The 18,469-nt window shown below is 43.8% G+C and overlaps 1 protein-coding gene and 1 long non-coding RNA gene across 27 annotated transcripts in view; both read left to right on the top strand.

The window, feature by feature from the left end:
- The window catches only part of LOC112574940 (voltage-dependent calcium channel type A subunit alpha-1-like), a 278,315-nt gene that overhangs the window by 101,235 nt on the left and 158,611 nt on the right, over positions 1-18,469 (top strand). For 22 of the 26 annotated variants that reach the window (XM_025256329.1, XM_025256324.1, XM_025256327.1 and 19 more), the window contains exon 1: positions 3,982-4,682. The exons of 1 other annotated variant lie outside the window; for it this stretch is intronic. In XM_025256329.1, coding sequence (XP_025112114.1) covers positions 4,601-4,682 — 82 coding nt within the window. In that variant the 5' untranslated portion in view covers positions 3,982-4,600. Of the gene's footprint in view, positions 1-3,981; positions 4,683-18,469 lie in introns of those variants that run through there. 3 more of the 26 variants (XM_025256348.1, XM_025256336.1, XM_025256346.1) reach the window with 1 other exon arrangement.
- On the top strand, positions 11,300-14,268 carry LOC112574942. Its single transcript, XR_003101527.1, has 2 exons — positions 11,300-11,370; positions 11,577-14,268. It is a non-coding gene; the product is annotated as an uncharacterized LOC112574942 (long non-coding RNA).

Here is an 18,469-nt window from a genome sequence, read left to right on the forward strand (position 1 = left end):
GGGCAACTGAGTTTCTAGATGGCGAGATTTTCTATGCCAACAGTTCATTGAGTCAAAGGTCGACAATGTTGACAGGTTCCGCAAAGACTTAAACAAAGGCGATTGTCTATCACCATGGCAACAGTACAGTTAGTTCCCTCACTTTGTTTTATTCATACTGACGAATTATTTGTATCATGTATAAAGAGAAGTATTTACAAATTTGTGTTTAATGGGTGGTCCAGTCTCTCCGACGCTTTAATTACTTGTTAATTAATTCATTCGCCATTATTCCATTCTTTCTTCTTCTGCATCCGGGTCTTTTCGCAGGGCTACTTGTTAGGAATGTACCATATTCCTTCAGGGAATATTTCGTTGTTCCTGCATTTGTGTGTTACCTCCCAGGTGAAATGATTGCTCTTCAGTCGCACTGCTCCCAGTGGTGGGGCAGAGAGAAAATGCTGTTCCTCCGGTTCTAATTCCCCGTCAGTTCTCTCCCTGTCTGAGCTCGACACTAAATGACTTCCCTTTGCATGCGATTTCCGCCATTGTGTGTCACTTTTTAATCCAATGATCAAAGGATGCGATAGCCCGCTGTGTAGAGTAAGTGTAATGGACTGTACCCGGCAAGTCCTGTCTTGTTCCTCCCCCAGTCGCCTTTACCCTCCTTTCCTCCCTCTCTTCCACTCTGCTATCATTTCCTCTCATCTCTTGCGCTCTGTCTCTCGACTCGAATGCTATATTCCTCTTTCCTTGGTTCTCTTGTCTCACCCTTTTCTCTTAGATGAGGTCGTGGTGATGTGTTGAAACGTTTATCCTCGTTCTTTATCTCTCTATCGGTTTTTCGATCTTTCCAGGATTGAAGTATTTAAGTTGTCCTTCGTTCGTAATCTGGATTCTTTTGTCTTATTTGTTTTTCGTCTTTTGTCACTCTGTCCATGTAAAGTGGTAAAAGGTCATCGATGTCAGTCTATTTTTTCTCTCTCTCTCGCTGCTTTACCTTACACACCCTTCAGCTGGATAGAGAGAAGCCGGCTGCGGTATACGGGAATGGAACCAGGGGGTCTCCGGGTTCAGGCACAGGTGCCGTCTAATCACTCGACTCTCCGCTTTCTGGTCTCTATATCTCCGCTTTTGTCTATGTCTTCTTCTTCTCGCTTATCTATTTTCTTGTCCCCTAGCTACTGTTTGTTTGTTCCTCTATCTTTCTGTACTTTCTATGTATGTTCCTGTCTATATTCGTCTGCGCCTCTCTACATGTCTGTCCCTATGTACCTATTCCCCTCTCACTCGAGCATATTTTCCTGTCCCCTACCATCTTCCCCTCCATCAAAGCATTTTTTCTCTTCTTACTACTCTCCTCTGCTTCTTTTCTTCTGTCCCTCTGTTTATGTTTCTATGTCTCTTTTTGTCTCCGTCTCTCTCTCTCTGTTCCCCTGCACTCAAGCGCTAATCCGTTGGTGGTTCTGGTGGCTAGAAGTGCCACTTCGATCTCATCGACCTGGCCCGTAGGAAAACTCTGCGAGAACAAATGGGGGGAAGCTGGAGGGGAGGGCAGCCAGAGGATGAACCGAACTGGCAGCGAGTTAACTCCCCGCTTCTTTGCAGGCACTCCGTCAAGGGCGCAGAATTAAGCAGGTTCAGGCTCGCGCCCATCAAGAGCCGTCAGGCTCTCCGCGCGCAAGACGACGAGCCGAGGAAAGGGGGAGATAATTAATGGTTCTACTGCAACATGATGTGACGTCAAAACACGTCGTAGTGGTGGTTGTAGAAGTTTGGCGCAGCACGAGACACTGGGGCAACTCATAACGAACAAGGGGAGGGAACACAGGGTGGATGGGGGTGGACGAGGCGAGAGCGAGCGAGAGAGAGTGAGAGAGTGGTAGGTAGGTTGTAGCGGTCGCTGACGGAGAAGGCTGCAGCAGCAGCAGCTCACATGCGCAAGACAGATCGTTGACAGTGTCTCGGTGTGGTCGTCGCTACCAGAGGCACCGACGCCTGCCGTTTCTGCTGCTGCTGCTGCTGTGCTTCGGCTGCAGGATAAGCAGCAGTTGTGGGATGCCGGTACACGACAGTCGCAAGGTGTGTTGGGAAGCTTCCAGAACTTGAAATCTTTTCTCTCAGTTCTCGTCCGAGGTCTCACGACAGACATGGAATATCCTGCATCCTAACAGAGTTATCTCCCAGTTTTCTTTTCAAAAACAACAGGTACAATTTCTTTATTCAATCGTTTATTCTGCTGGTTAATCCGAGTTGTGTGTTCAAAATCCGCTTTCTTCATTTTTTTTTCTTGATTTGTTGTAAGTGATTACCAAACTTATTCCTGGATTTTGCTAAAACCTGTTGTACGACCACCTGTGTCGGTGATTACAGTAAAATTGTGGATGTGGACCAGACTTTTTTCTGTTATGAAAAAAAAAAAAATCCGTGATGAAAGACGATAGTCTGAACCAAGTACCGACCGCCTGACCCCGCGTGACCTTTAGCACCACGTGATTGAGAGGTGAAACAGGCGCCGTTATACAGTTCCAGACTAGCCAAGTAAAAACACTTCATCAAAGTCTTCATAAGATTGAACAGTGTGCGATATTCTGGAAATTGATTTGGGTAAACTTGCGAAGTGAGTCTTTCTTTCTTTTTTTTTATACAAAATACTTGTCTCTCTCTCTCTTCCTCGCCTTGTGTTTGAGTAGAAGTGAAATCCCTAAAGCTACCTCGCACTGATACATTTCCCTGGGAAGGAAAGCACCATCTTGGCACCGGAATAACCCTCATTCGCCTCCTTCAGACACGTTGATGGACATTTAAGATGTGAGTGCGTCTACACTTCACCCACGAGATCTGAAGAAAGGACGAAGAATAGGTTTTAAAAGCTTAGGAAAAGACTTGCTCAGCCCTGAATGTGGGAGTGGTTCAACTGGTCTAAGCCAAGCTCTTAAGATAAGTCAGCAGGATTTTTCCATTCCCCCGGCATATTCTGGACCGTTTTTCTTGACGTGTTACTAGCAACAGCGTGTGTCCTCATTAAAAACCTAATACCGAGTGTGTGACAACAACAACAACAAAAAGAAATTAACTGCAGCTTCGAGAGAACAGTTATTCGTACATCGGATATTTTATAAAAAGTATTTTTAGCAAGTACATGATTGACGACAACTCGCAGCTGTCACCACCGGATGGTTTGTACTCACAGCTGTGTCGTCACGAGGGTTAGAGGAGGGGTAGACCCTCGGAGGAGTGTTTTCACCCTCTCGCCACGTCTGACCAGCTTGCAGACGATCGTGGTTTCTCGCAGCAGCCTGCAGCACGGAGAACCAGGTCGAGCATCACTGACGCACGACACTCGTTTCAGAAAGAAGTTTAAGAAAGACACAAGTTTACGACGAAGTCTTGATATCAGGCGCTAGAAATCTTTCTTTCCCTATCCACCCCAACCCTCATCCCCACCCGCTACTACCCACCTGTAAATTGTCAAGTCTACCCAAAGCCTGCAGTTTTGCTTCCAACCTGCAATGACACGTGTGACAAAAGTTGTATCACTACACGGACGTTAACGGTGCGACCTCCAGAAGAAAGACCACGTAGCTCGACACCCACAGTCACGTTCCCGTCACGTAGCTACGTCTCGTGCGTTTGTATATTCGTACCTGGACATGATGATCAGCAAGTGCAGTGGACTGTGAGTGTATCTACACATACAAAACTTTCTCGGATGTGCTGACTGGCGGAATCACATTTGACAAGTGGCGAATGTTTGTTGTTGATTGGTCATCCGGGTCTCCAAACAGCTAACCTTCACCAACAGCTGACGGTTTTTAACAAATGGAATAAAAGAATCTGTGATAGGACAACGACGACAACAAGCTGCTGTCATCAAGTTTCCTCCATTGCTACACAACTTCCAGTTTATTTGGAGGCACAGACTCGTTCGAAACCTCAGAAATTTACTGTTTACTAAAAGACAAAAAAGCAAGTTGGATAATTTTTTTATCGGTTGTTCTGCATCTACTAACAGTTCGCCACGTGAACCAAAAGATTTCTTTGAGAACCCACGACAGTTTTAATAATAATTATTGTTATTGTTATTATCGGATGCTTTATAATTCTTTTAAAAATGTTCGCAGAACAGTGAAAGGAAAGGAAATGACAAAAAAATTGGATTATGTGCCTGTGGTGATGATTTCTTGGGAAGGACGGGAGGAGTGTTAGCGGGAGGAAATCGCCGGTGGTATGCGTGTATCGGCCTGTCAGGTGACTGACTGGGCATGAGTGGCACTGCCGTGCAAGATACCCATCACCGCCCGCAGCACGCCTGTGTATAGAGAGAAACCTCCAATCTTTTTTTTCCTTTTAAACGATTTCTTCCTACAGCCGAGGGTAGGTCGGCAGCTGCGCCCCGCACGCGAGGCAGCGATTCCTGTGATGAATGTTTGATGAAAGTTCATCGCGATGAAAGTTCTCCGCCATGCGTGGAGTCGCCGGTGAAACTTCTACCATTGTGCACACCGTCGACAACGGGGACCACCCGACGTAATGAGCCATGGAGTTGCTGCTGCCTCTGATGTTGTTGCTGGAGCTGTTGCCGTGGTTGGCCGTGAGAAACGGGTGGATTTAGAGTCGGATGCAGGCGGAGTACCCGTATCAAGGCTTCATGTACGACGCCTCGGATGAGGGCGAGGAGGAGGCGCTCGCTAACGATGCAGGTAAACGTTTGATGTTACAGGTAAACGTTTGATGTTACAGGTGAACGTTGGATGTTACAGGTGAACGTTGGATGTTACAGGTGAACGTTTGATGTTACAGGTGAACGTTGGATGTTACAGGTGAACGTTTGATGTTACAGGTGAACGTTGGATGTTACAGGTGAACGTTGGATGTTACAGGTGAACGTTGGATGTTACAGGTGAACGTTGGATGTTACAGGTGAACGTTTGATGTTACAGGTGAACGTTGGATGTTACAGGTGAACGTTGGATGTTGCGAGTAAACGAGTAAACGTTTGGTGGTGATGGTGGTGGAGAAATGCATACTTGCGGGTATAGCTGTCCTTGCTAATTTATAGTTTATAAAGTTGTGGGTAAAGAAATGGCAAACCTTTGATGTTGCGGGTTAAGAAAAGGTAAGCGTTTGATTTTGCAGATGAAGACGATTTTGTAGTCATCAGCGTTCACTTCGACTACCTGCTACCCCAAAACCCACAGAAAGACACACACACATACACCCGAAGGGGAAACATTGAAATGCTGCACATACAAAGTAAAATAACTAATTAATCTCACTCATTACCACCTGTCTGTTAACCACGTCATCCACTTACATTTACTACTCAAAATTCTATTCAGTTGTGTTTTCGTGGTCGAATATTTCGATGTCTTCCTATCCATGTCCTCCCATGAAGTTTTCATGTCAGAGGGAATGATAATGAACTGGTTTATTTTAACTTCTGCCTCTAAAAATAGTTCAAGCATCATTGTTCTTTTTAATTACATTATTAATTTATGAATCCGGCCTACCCTCGGTAATCAGAAACAATTATTTCAGACAGTTTACTCTCTTTTTAAAACGACATATGTTCAGACAAAAGAACTAGACTGGAGAATTTTGTAATCAGTCTCTCCCCAAAAAATAAAACCGCATACAATAAACAAAATGTCTAATAGTCAGCATTCACTGAACTGACAAATGTCATACGGTGTACATTCTAAAAACTTAAATATCTTTTCTAAATCCATGATTCCTGATGTCTCATTCACTGAAGTACGTAGGATGGCAATTCGGGGTCGTCCAGTGAACAAAGCAAAGACACGAATAAACGGAATAAAATTCTTTTCATTGGAGGAGAATCAAGATTTAAATGTCTCCTTTCCTGTCGACTCTGTGAAGAAACAGTGGCAAAGATGGGGGTAGGGATGATGTGAGAGAGAGAAAGAGCAGGAATGGGAAAGAACTACAAATATACAAATATAGAAAGTAAATGTCAATCCCAAATCCGATGCAGAAGAATACAAAACACGGCATTTAGCTCATCGCCCACCCGTAACACCACGTGAGGTCACGTGCTTTTTACCCTCGGCTCCGTAGTTAAAATAATTCTTGGTAATGTGGATCAGGTCTGTTTGGATTCGGCATGTCACCATCTGGTTTGCTTATTGTGGACAGACATTTATCTACAGTAGATGGCGTGGCATGGAGGACATATTGTGGTTGTGTATTATCCTGTCACGCGGCACGCATCGTGCACATTGTTGTTTATCCTGAGAACAGGATCCACTTTCAGCTCGGTGATGTGCACTGTTCTTTCTTCCATGCTTCGATGGCAAGGAAGATCATGTGACGCAATGTTAGTTTGGACATGCGCATAGTCTATGATGCGCGAACTATTGATTCGACATTGTGAGCAAACCAGTGACGTGTACAACGTACCAGTAAGATATATATTTAAATTAATAATTCATCTGCGGGAGGACTGTTACTGGGCCGAGTGTTTGACGAGAACAGGTTTACCTTTCATGTACGTATTGCCTACAGAAGCCAGCTTGAGGTCTTCAACGATCGGCAGACGATTGTTTGTCGAGCGTCCGTCCTCTCGTGCATGGCACGTGCAGTCGATAACATTTCGACGTCACTGACCTACCTTTACTCTTCTTGTTTGACGAGGAGGATGTCCGCGCGAGTCCACTGCACCAGCGTGACGTGTTTCTGTCACGTGGTCCCCTCAGAGTGTTTGAATTGGATGTCAAACGGTCGTGATGATACAACCAATGTGACTGACATGGCGTTAACTACAACTGACCGACTGACCGTTTCCAACTCTTATTTCGTTTTCCTCTTCCGTAAACATTACTCCTAACAACCTATCCCATAATGCTAGTCCTTGTTCACACCCTTCCTTTTACAATATCATGTTACTCTCAGCTCTTGTTCTTGCTATTTGGTTCCTCTTTGTGTTTTCTGTATTTGATTTTATTCTTTGGTTATTACTGTTGTTTATTCTTTTATAGTTCATGTTATTTGTTTGTTTTCCTGTCCCTCGTATGCTGTCAATGTTTCCTTCTTGTCCTTAGGCGCTAAGAGCTTGCTCTTTAGGAGTGTGAGTTTGCACTTTACAATTTTTTGCTTTTATTATTTATTATTCATGTATTTCTCATCATAATACTTTTGATCCACATCCCTTTACAACTCGGAGTTATTCATAATGTGGAAAATCCCAGGCAGTCGGTTCACACAATAGGATTAATTGTATGCAAATGCAGGTCTTGTGTATTAAACGACAGTTCTAAGCTTCCGACAAGATACGCATTTCCTACCCGGCAGTATCTGACATTTTAATTCCATTATTCATTCTTGATTACCGTTTTTACATGCATTTGATTGGCTCTAATAGCAATAGGGCCATCTACGTTGATGAAATCTTCTCTTTGCACTTCATACTTTGTTGCTGCTGTTGTAAGAGTCCCAACCAACCTATTTCCTTCGACATTTGTGCAGCTAGGGTGGGTAGAGGAGGTCATTGGATGGTGGTCCTGTCCCGCTAGGGTGGGGTATAGGGGGGAAGTCATTGGATGGTGGTCCTGTGTCTCTAGGGTGGTGTAGGAGGAGTCATTGGATGGTGGTCCTGTGTCTCTAGGGTGGTGTAGGAGGAGTCATTGGATGGTGGTCCTGTGCCACTAGGGTGGGGTATAGGGGGAGGTCATTGGATGGTGGTCCTGTGCACTCTTAGAATTGAAATATTTGCCAAACATACTGGCCGCTAGGTGGTCTCAATCGATCTGGTGTGCCGTGGATTACGGAACCCGAAAAAATTGTAGCCGTATGGACACAGCGTAGGAACACAAAAATAAAATTGCAAATTTTGCAGCTATGGGGTCATAAACCGCCAGGCAAAGACGGGAGGCGAGAAAACGCCGGTAAGTTCCGAAGGAACCATAACTTGTCCAGGCGTGCAAGAGGCAACATTGGTGGAAGTGTGGCTGTATTTCAACACCACTCCTCCTCACATTCGATTAGTGTCTGATCCGGAAAAGAAAGAGCTTCAGGGGTCTTGTATGTTATGCTTTCAGGCCTGGGAAAGCGAATATTGCCTCTAAATTACCTTCTTGGTGCAGTCCTTCATTTCAGCCTGTCATTATTACTTTCGGTTTGTAATTATAGGATACAATGGCATAATTTCGTAGTAAACTGTTGTTAGCATGCCACCAAGGAATGCAATTAGGACGAAAGTTTCCAGATGTCATTATGTCATCATTTTCTGTGTCAGTTTGGCATGACATGTAGATTTGACAGTTTGTCATGCCCTTTCACGTAGCTTTCTTCCTGAGGTATGTTAGTTCAGAGTGTCATGACACCAGATATGACTTTTCATGTGCCTGTTAAGAATATAATCACTGTCATTAGTCATGTCATGTCATTGCCAGATTCATGTTGGGAAGACGCGTCCAGAAGCACGATGCAAACAGTTCAATCACTTTCTCTAATACATCTCAGCGTGTTTGAAGGCTGGTGAACAAAAGAGATATGATCATTCCTAAGTTTTAATTAAATCTTTAAATGAATTTAGTTCAATTTTGGAAAAAAAAAACGATTCGATCTGCACAATTTTACATGATGTTGGCTTGAGAAGAAACGCGAGGGTCGTTGACCTTATGACCTGACAGACTGTGTCTTAGTTCAGAAAAAACAGTTTGAGTCCGTTCTGTGTTGACAATTTTTACTGTCATCTTTACGATTATCGTGTCTCTCCGAGCCATTAGTGATCCGTGTACGTGCACGTGTGTTCACAAGTGTTCACAAGTGCGCGAGAATTCTCGTCTCGTGTTCGCACCCGTGCGTGACGGCGCGTCATGTTCTGAAAGATGGAATCGATAGAGGTCGCTGACTCAATCACAGGTCAAGCTTCGACACATTATTTCATTCGCTGGTAATTTATCATCTTAACCTGATGAAGCTGCTTGCTACAAGCGGAAATTGCGAAGCACACGCCTGTCCCACTGCCATACGTCCAGTCCTTGCACGAACCTCGCATGTTGGCCGTTACTGACTTGCAACAAAGTTAGGTTTGAGAATTTAGAGCACTACATGTATTTCTTGAGCATGAATACAGTTAATAAACCCCGATACACTATCAAAGAGGTTTGTTGACAAACACTTTCCAGGAAACAACTGTCATAGCAGCGGACTTCACAGTTCTGGAACTCAAGTCTGTCTGTCATTTCCCTCGCTGAACAAAGTGTAACACAACATCGTATGTTTGTCGGATGTGAAAATTTATATGTTTGATTCATATACTTTCACAAAATAAGCAAAACGAAAAGAACAACACGTGGATTAAAATTTGAGTACTTGTGTAAGCTCGCATAACAGACGTTGGACGGGTACCTGATCCCTTACGTGCTTGGGAAAATAAAGGTAGCAAGTTCGATACCCGTTTGACTTGTCTGTTGAATTTCTTATATAATTGAGGATGGAAAGATTAAAAGGAAGCAGAGACACCCCCACTCAACCTGACAGAAATGCGGACCCACAGAAAACTGTGGTAGCTAACACATTATCTAACACATCATGTGACACACCACTGCCAAGTATTAGTCAACACCGGGTGGATGGGGAATTTTACACCGGGTGGATGGGGAATGTGCAGACACAAGCTTCAGTTCTCTGAGGCTTGAATTTTATGACACTGATGGCAGGTCTATAATTATTGTGTATTATCACTGTCGGATAACTGCATACAACATCATTCACTGAAAATTAACACCTGTTTTATAACCAATGACTCACCTGTACCACGTGTGGCCAAGAACATGCTTGAAAGCCGTTAACAGCTGGCTGCGTGTGACGTCACTAGAGTGTTATTCTAGGCGGTTAAGTCAGTTTGACATTGTAGCACCTGTGCATTTTCACATTTTTCTCCTTACTTCTCATTTTCTCATTGCTCAAAAGTACCTCAGTCCTCATTTTCATTTCTACTGAATTGATCATTCTTCAGTTTACTCATTTTTGTCGTTACAAGTCTTTTTCATCACTGTTTTTTCTACAATCACTATTCCTATCATTATCACCATCGTCATCTATCATTAAATGTTTCAAACAACCTTTCCACATCCTATTGTAAGTGTCCCGCCTGGGAGTCTAGTGAACTCTAGACACGACCAGCAGGATGGACGCAGTGCGTAAATGCGCGTGCAGCAACAGCAGCAGCGTGGTGGTTGCTGGTTCGAGTCCCGTATCCTCATCACTATGAAAAGGTCACCAACGTGACCTGAAGAACGGGGCATCTTTTTATTTCTCAGACATACGTTCCTAATGGCTAAGTTGCTTGGGTGATGTCATTCAAAAAAGTCCCTTCACGTGGCTTGGACGTTGAACCCCGCTCGTTTTCGTTAGCACGTGCGTTGTGGGTGATTTGATCAAACCATGGCTGTAAATACGGTCATGCGCAGATTAAATTTTTTTGTTATAAAAGTTTCAGCTTAAAATAAATTTTTCCTAATTCTAAAGGTCGGCGAATTTTAGACAGACTGGTTTGTGAAGTCGCCCACACTCCACAGACATTTTGTTTGCCTTGGGGCAAAATCTTCCCCTCGTTGGGACCTCAGTAGGACTGAAGAGAAAGATGGAGGGCCAGACAGCCATCCAGCTGCGAACATCTGTGTGTATTTCCGGAGCTGTGTTCAAATGTCGGCGATGTAGCAGACGATAAGGAAACAGCTCCCAAGACTCTAAGGTGCGCACCTTGCCATCTGGTCTCCTAGCAACGAGCTCTCTGTCCACCAGTACAATCCTGTGACGAGTGTAGTCTTCAGCTGGGATTAGCAAATAGGCCAAGACCTCATTTCTCAGGACATCGCAAACATCGACTCCCTGATTGGTCAACAGCTCATTAACATAGACTCGACTCTCTGTCGTCGATTATGACCTTTGGTAAGGTCAGGAATAACAGCTTATAAGACCAATGTATACATTGTTTTGTTAGCTACATGATCTGCTAACAAATAACAGTTGTACTGTCTGCTAACAAACCAATAACATCTGTACATTCTGTTGACTTAAAATATGTTTTCAGCTTATTTTATGTTGGATTTTAAGACATTCTAGAAAATTTTCTTCCTGATGAATTATTTGTTTTATTTTCCTTTCTGTACAAAACCTGAAAAACAGTTTCAATAGTCAACTGACATTAAAAACCCCTAAAACAAGAAGACAGGTCATAAAAGGTACAGGAAAGTTACAAAACTGATTATTTTAAAACTATTTTTACAATTTGTAATTGAAGGAAAACTCAGAAAAACTTTGTTAATCCAATATTACAAGACTTGCCACCAGGAACACCATTGTAACCATCACAAGAGGTCAAGGAAAAATCGAGTGCATCAAAGGCACGAAGGAAGCGAGGTGAGGTACGAGGGGGGGGGGCATTGGTGTTTTACGCCGTGTCAGCAACTGAGGCTATATTACGGCAAGCAGCCAGCCCTGTAAACAGATGCCACGTGCAGAGAAAGAATAGCGTGCCCGAGACGAGAAATGAACTCAGGGCAGCCAACCTTCACTGTATTGGTGACAGGCGCTAACCGTTGCGCCACCGGGCCGCTCGAGGTGAGGTGAGGTACGAGGGTTTACAGACACAAGACACATTGCCTTCAATCACTTCAATCCCCTTTTTATGTACCCGGCGCCCCCGGTTTCGGTTTCCCTATAATGGCGGCCTCACATCTATACAAGCGGGTGACTGGCGTTGTGCAATGTTCAGATTGAGGCAAGACAAAAAAGGCGCAAACAAGCCTTGTCTGGCACGCGCTAATTAGCATACAGTGACGTCACCAGGCTGCTAATCGATGGCCCGGTAATGTCAAACGGCATGTAGGTAAAACAGGGTGGGTTGTAGAAGATGTCGCTGGCAGCTGCTCTCAAGGAGGAGACACACTCCGCAGGTGAAAGTGAGGATGGCCGCGAGCGGTGTTCGTCGAGAAAGTGATCGACTGGTTTATTTTCTTCTCTGTTTTCATTCAAGAGGCGTTCTTTAAAGCTGGTTGGCCTATATTCAATAAATAAAAGAAAAGAGAAGAAGATACAAAGAAGAAAAGCAAGAACATAGTGGACAAGACTGGCGGCGAATACGGAGCTTTCATGTTCTTGTTGCGAAGACGTCCTCAACCATCGACTGCTGATGACATTTTTAAAAAAAATGGGAATAACGGAAGATCACGAGCAACACCTGATGAAATTTAAGATATAGAAAGTAGCATCATCAGCTTCATCGCATGCATCATCATCAGAGCCCCACATACAAGTAGTTCATTCCCTAGCAATCCTCATCCTTCTGTGTTAATATAAAACAAACTTGCTGTCTACATCACTCATTCATTCATCCCATTACTGGTATCAGCTGACAAACGGATATGATGGTCCTCTCGGGGATGGGGAGGAGTTGGGGGAGTTGGATAGATGCCGCGGTTGACATGACTCACGAAAGGAACAAATAAAACATAAATAAAAAAAATACAAATAAAAAAGAGAGAGAGAGTTTGGAAAACTATTGTAAGAAGCACGGAAGAGACCAAGAGATCAGACGAGCTCACAAAATGATGCTGCAGACATGTGATGCAGTCATCTAGCACATGCCGTAAACTGGAAATAGTTGCTTACTAGGATTGGCCGAGCGGCAAGCATTGAAAGGGAGCCGCTAGAAGCGGTTGGCAAAAGACGGAGGGCAAACAGCCATCGATCCCCTCAGCCTCAGCATCTCTCACGGCACTGCCGCCCCCCTACGTACCTTGCCCACGTCGCCTGCTGTCTGCAGCAGCTGTTTGCGTCTGGCCAAGCAACTCGCTGGAGGGTTTGACGAGGTTCCAAAGTGACAAGGAGGGTGGCGTGAGCACAGTTTGACGTGGCTTTGGGAGGAAATAAGGGCAGAGATATTCGATGTCTTTTGGAGGAATAAGGCAGGGCATACAGCTTGACAACGTTGGGGCAGGACAGGGCAGGACAGGACAGGGCAGGACAGGGCAGGACAGGGCAGGACAGGGCAGGACAGGGCAATGGTTGACGTCGCAGGTACTTAGAAGGCAACAGACAACTTGCCTGAAGCTGTGTCTCTGACACCAGGATTCACCAGCAAGAAACAACCTGCAGACTAAATTAATTGTACACTAACATAATAAAATACACACGAGTCGTTCCCTTACTGTCAGAGCACGTGTATGCGTGCGTGTCGAGCGCATGTTTCTTCAATTTGCAGATTAAACACCTGACTGGTCAGCAGACTGAAGATGACACCCTGGGAGCAAAGGTCATGATCAGACTGTCTCTTGCCGATCGTGCTAATCGATAAAGCCGTTGACTAATGTCTCAGAGCAGACACATCAATAATTGTTCTTCTCCCGTCGTCAGAGCTTTCGTCTGGTTTTCCATTTAATCTTTGGGTGACACTGAAGTTGAAAATATTGGGGAAAAGATATCGGAATAATAATAATAATAATAATAATAATAATAATAATAATAATAATAATAATAATAATAATACGATATGACCAAGATGACGCAAAAATAAAACAAATTCTTACAAATTAATGTAAAATAATAATTTATTATCTCTGAAATCTGATCTCCACATGAATGTCACGTAATCCCATACATAATCTGTGTTTTATCGTTGGTTTGCCGTTTCTTGAGTGCAAAGAGGATGAGGTTCAGATTTCGCCTCGGGCAGGCTTTACTTTCTTTGCACGTGGAACGTTTCTCGGGCAGGCATGCTTTGCCACGTGACACAACGTGCTTCTGCTTCCACGTGAACCGTAGTTCCCATCTCTCCAGTCGCCACCCGGTTACTTCCTGTCACGTGTGGGCTAAGTACCCGCAGAGCTATGGCGGACTCTGCACCCTCGTGACGTGGCTGTGGATAAGTGGATACAAAAGCAAGCATCGCGTGCACTCTTCAAAAGTTTACAGGAAAGATTACAGAACAACACGCTTGGCTGCCCGGCTGATCATGAAAGATTGGCCACAACACAAAGGTCGCATTTGATTAGCTTCTCCTCAGAAAGGACCGCTAGCCTTAAAATCTGCGTCCAGCTCGCAGACAGCAGCACTTGCCCCGCGAGACCTGCTGTAGGTCTGCACTTGTCCATAAAACATTCACAAAGTTGGCAAAAACAATTTTGAAATGCAACAGAAATAGTTGTAATTGCATGTGACCCTTGCTTTACTTTTTACAATAATATTGAAAACAGTGGTAAAGATGTAGATAATAATGAGTGGCCCTGGAAAACCTGTAGCCGTGTGCAAAAAAAAAAACAAAACAAAAAAAAACAACAAACAAAACACCTTTGCTATGCGTAAGACGGATCTTAAAGACCGCGTGTTTATAGTTTAAGATCAAGCTACCTGGGCCCAGAGTCACGAAACGCTGCTAAGGGTTAGCTGGGTTGTTGTGATCGTGAAGCAGTCAGTTAACTATTAAAATAAGCCATTTTAGCTGGGAAAAAATGAAGGCTGGAAGTAACCGATTATTGTTAAACAGGTGTTTTAATGTTGGTAACATAAAAGGTTTGCCAGAAAAGCGAAAACGGGGCTGGATAGGACACACCCTGCGCAAACCAGCTGACACCATTGCCAGGCAGGCACTTGACTGGAATCCTCAGGGGAAGAGGAGAGTTGGGAGACCAAAGCAGACTTGGAAAAGAACAGTAGAGAGCGAGGCAAAGGAAATCAGAAACACCTGGGCCCAACTGAGGGGGGCTGCCCACAACCAGGTCCGATGGCGAGGTGTTGTTGCGGCCCTATGCTCCTCAAGGAATAACAAGAAAAAAAAACTAACTCAACACGATCTAAAAATCACTAAAACATTGCAGCATTTAAAATTTAAGCATCACACCTGAAAGAAATCAAAACCTCATTTCTAAAATACTAAAAATAGACTCTCTTTAATTGGTTAATTCCTCAACAGCTTATGGTAAAAGCCCTTGCTTTGCTGGCCGTGGTCTTTGATGATGTGAGTGGTTAGACGTGTTCAACGTGCGATTTTCTAGACGGAAATAGTAACTAAAAACATTAAACCACAACGGCTTTTTTTATCAGAGTCTCATCCAATGGAATAACTACGTTCTGATAACCTGTCAACAACTTTCTAACTTCCTTCTATGTATGACCCTTGTTTGCCTTTAACCATTCAGCCTGCGAGTAGGGGCAGGTTGCGCACCTACCCCCATAATCATCATCCGTTTTCAAGGCGAGGACACGAAAGAGATGGAAGAAGGAGTGGAAGAAAGAAAACTTTGAAATTTGTTGTACAGAGCACAGCGAAAACACCGGGATGAATGAAAGCTTCCTGCTTTTTGGCCAGCAGCTGCAGTTGACAAAGCCCTGAAGATATCTGTCCCGCCGGCCGAACGTGTCTGGAATCTTCTGACACAATCTGGATGAAGAGCTCTCTCTTCAAGAGAAACCGCTCCCCTAAATGTTTTCCTTTCACGAAACCAATAATAGAGAAGAAAGATTTGTCCACAAAGCTGCCTCCGCCATCGGCGCGGACACCCCTCCTTGCGCTCCGTCCGTCATCTTTGACCTTTGACCTGCTTAACAATGATTCATCTGCATCGGCCGAATCTCCCTTCGTTTAGCTTTATTTTTTTTTTCAGCAGAAAAAAATGTTTTTCTTTTGCTCTTCCTTGTTTGTGCGCCTACAGATGCTTCTTACTGACAAGTAGTCGTTTTTTTTATTCGTTTATTCTTTTCATCTGAGCAGGGAAGGATAGAAAAGATGGAAGAACTCCTTTATGTTCTTTGTCCTTCAGTCTAATAAATCTTGTCAAGGTCCTCTGAAAACAAAAATCGTTAGACGATCAAAGAAAAAGACAAACCATGCCGGTATCTTTGTGCAGTTTGTCTCGAAATGATGCAAACAATTGATTGCCCGGAAGTATAGCCTTCAGTTGCGTACCTTGAGTGCTCCCCCTTTCTTTCCCTCCTCCGTGTGTGTCGCAGCAAGGGGCGGCGACTGCTTCATGATGGAGAAATGTATGAATAATGGAGCGACTTGATAATGTTTGGGCTGCAGCTGTGGAATTTCATTTTTAAGTGCTCGCGCACGATACTCAACTTCCGGTTCAAACATGGCCGCCGCTTGTTTGTCTCGTCCTTGGCTTTTACGAGGACCGCCATCGCTGTGGTGGTGACGTGCATTGCTGGTCGAGGGATCTGCGCATGCGTGAAATGAAATGCAAAAATGAAGTACCGCAACCGTCGGTCTTGTCGCAACAGGCAGCACTGAAAAATTAACGTTTATAGGTTTATGGAATATGAGTCACAGGTTTATTATTATGAGTTCGAAAGTACTCAAGACGAGATTTTCAATATTAATTTTTTTCTTTCTTTGTTCACTTTTTAATTTACTCGTTCTTTTTTCTTCTTTCCCATCTTTTTCATTCTTACTATCCAAAGCAGTTCGTCTGTTGCATCAGCATCCCATCATGTGTTACAGTTCATCCTGTGTTTTTTTGAAGATGTGAGTGAATATTTAATGAGTGTGCGAGTGTGACAATGTATAGAAACTTATATTTGTATACATGTTGATAAGTATGTCTATTTGTTTGTTTGTCCATGTATGTGTTGGCTTTACCTTTATTACTTTTAAATTTGATGGTCGCTGCGTGGAAAAGATGGGAAAGTTTTTAATTTCTGTTAAGGCCGGTGAGACTGGCTTCAGCTGGGGAACTGAGCGCACTTGTTAAACTCTCTAATCATATTATTGCAATTATTATTGTAATTATTATTATTATTCAGCGTGATATTGAGAATTAAATTTTCTTCTAATTCCATTTTAAAAATGTTTTTAGCTTTAATATTATGACTAGATGCGATGAAATCTGTATCAGGGGATATCCGACATCTGGCTTCTGTTAACGAAATTTCACTGGCACACGCATGAACACATTTCTGTGTGTGTGTGTGTGCGCGCATGCGTTCTTGCGTGCTTGTGTCTGCATCCCCATCTGCAAATTTCTGTTTGTGCTCTGTATGGATGTGGATCTGCGTTCACGCACATGGAGCCGAGGAGAAGGACGGAGGAGATCGAACCCCTCTCCAGAGCCAGTCCTGGACGCATGCGCAGCGGTGGGTGCAACGTGTCGGTGGCAGAGCGCTGGCCCTTGTAAAGATATCTGACGAAGATCGATGGCTTGCAGCCTCGACCACCAACCACCCCACCTCCACCACCACCCGACACTCCCGGCGGGTAGTTTGTAGTCTACCGTTTCCACACCCATCTACTCTTGCTGCGTCTGCATCGCTTGGGAGCTGCTTCCCTCGTTTTTTTCCTCTTCACATATTTTTTTTTTAATATCACATCGCCACTTTTCTCCTCCTCCCTCTATCCTCCCCCACCACACACACACAGACCGGTCCAGCAGGAGCCAGTGGAGCGTGGAATCAGTCATGCAAGGACTGTCGGAGGGCAGATGAAGGAGAGGAGTCTGTCTAACACAACCTTGAAGTCCAAAGCTCGGCAGTTGATACACAATGGCGTCTCATAGGAGCCACGCTGCATGCCGGGACTTAAGTCGGACTTAACATTAAGTCCACGTAGGTTGGCTTAACTTCCAACTAAGGTTGTTGTGTGCTTCCTTCAATTTCTTGTCACAACCCTGTCTCTGTCACAGAACTCATTCCCTGCCAATAGTCATGTCCATGCAAGAAAGTGACTGAGGCAGGGTGACATGTTCCCATAGTCCACAGAATATGAATTGGAGCTCTAACCCTGAACTAAACATTTTCGAAATAAAGTCAAGTATTGGGCAATAGGAGTTCCAGAGTTTTTAAAGCCGGTATATCTTCTAATCTTTATTTCTGGAACATCTACCATTGTCCAGAGGCGCATTCAGAGCCTGTTCTCTCACCTGACACCAGTCTCCTACACGAAATGTTTGTTCATCTTAAATAAGATTTGACTAAAGAGTCATAACAAAAGTTCTGCTGTTACAACATTATAGGATTGTTTCTTTATCTTATCTGTTGTATTAGCATATCATTTATTTATTCATCCACATTTCATCATTTTTTTTTCTTGTTCGTATTCTCTCTCTCTTTCTTTACTTCCATCCTTTGCATAGTTAATTAACTTTAAATGATTCACTGGCAGCATAGCTACACTCTGGACTTCAAAGTACTTGTATTTTAGCCGACAAAAACAATAATCGATTCCTTACTTTGAACAATGTCTAAAATTAGAAATTCCAAGTGATCTGTTGACAATAGTTAGAGTCCCCATTCATCCTTTGCCTTCATGTCAGAAATGATAAGCTGGTGGGGACACTTGTCAGTTAGCACTGTTGTCGAAGTTGTGTTGTTGTTTTTCCCTCCTCGATCTTGTTTTCATTTGTTGGCTGTTTGAGGTAACAGGATTTTTATGATAATGCTATTATTTTAACAAGATTAACCGTTCGATCTTTTTTCGAGTCCATGGAAGGTCATGGAGGAAAGCAAAAAAATTTGCATTACA

Source organism: Pomacea canaliculata, linkage group LG11 (assembly GCF_003073045.1).
Source record: "Pomacea canaliculata isolate SZHN2017 linkage group LG11, ASM307304v1, whole genome shotgun sequence".
NCBI classification, from domain to species: Eukaryota; Metazoa; Mollusca; class Gastropoda; order Architaenioglossa; family Ampullariidae; genus Pomacea; species Pomacea canaliculata.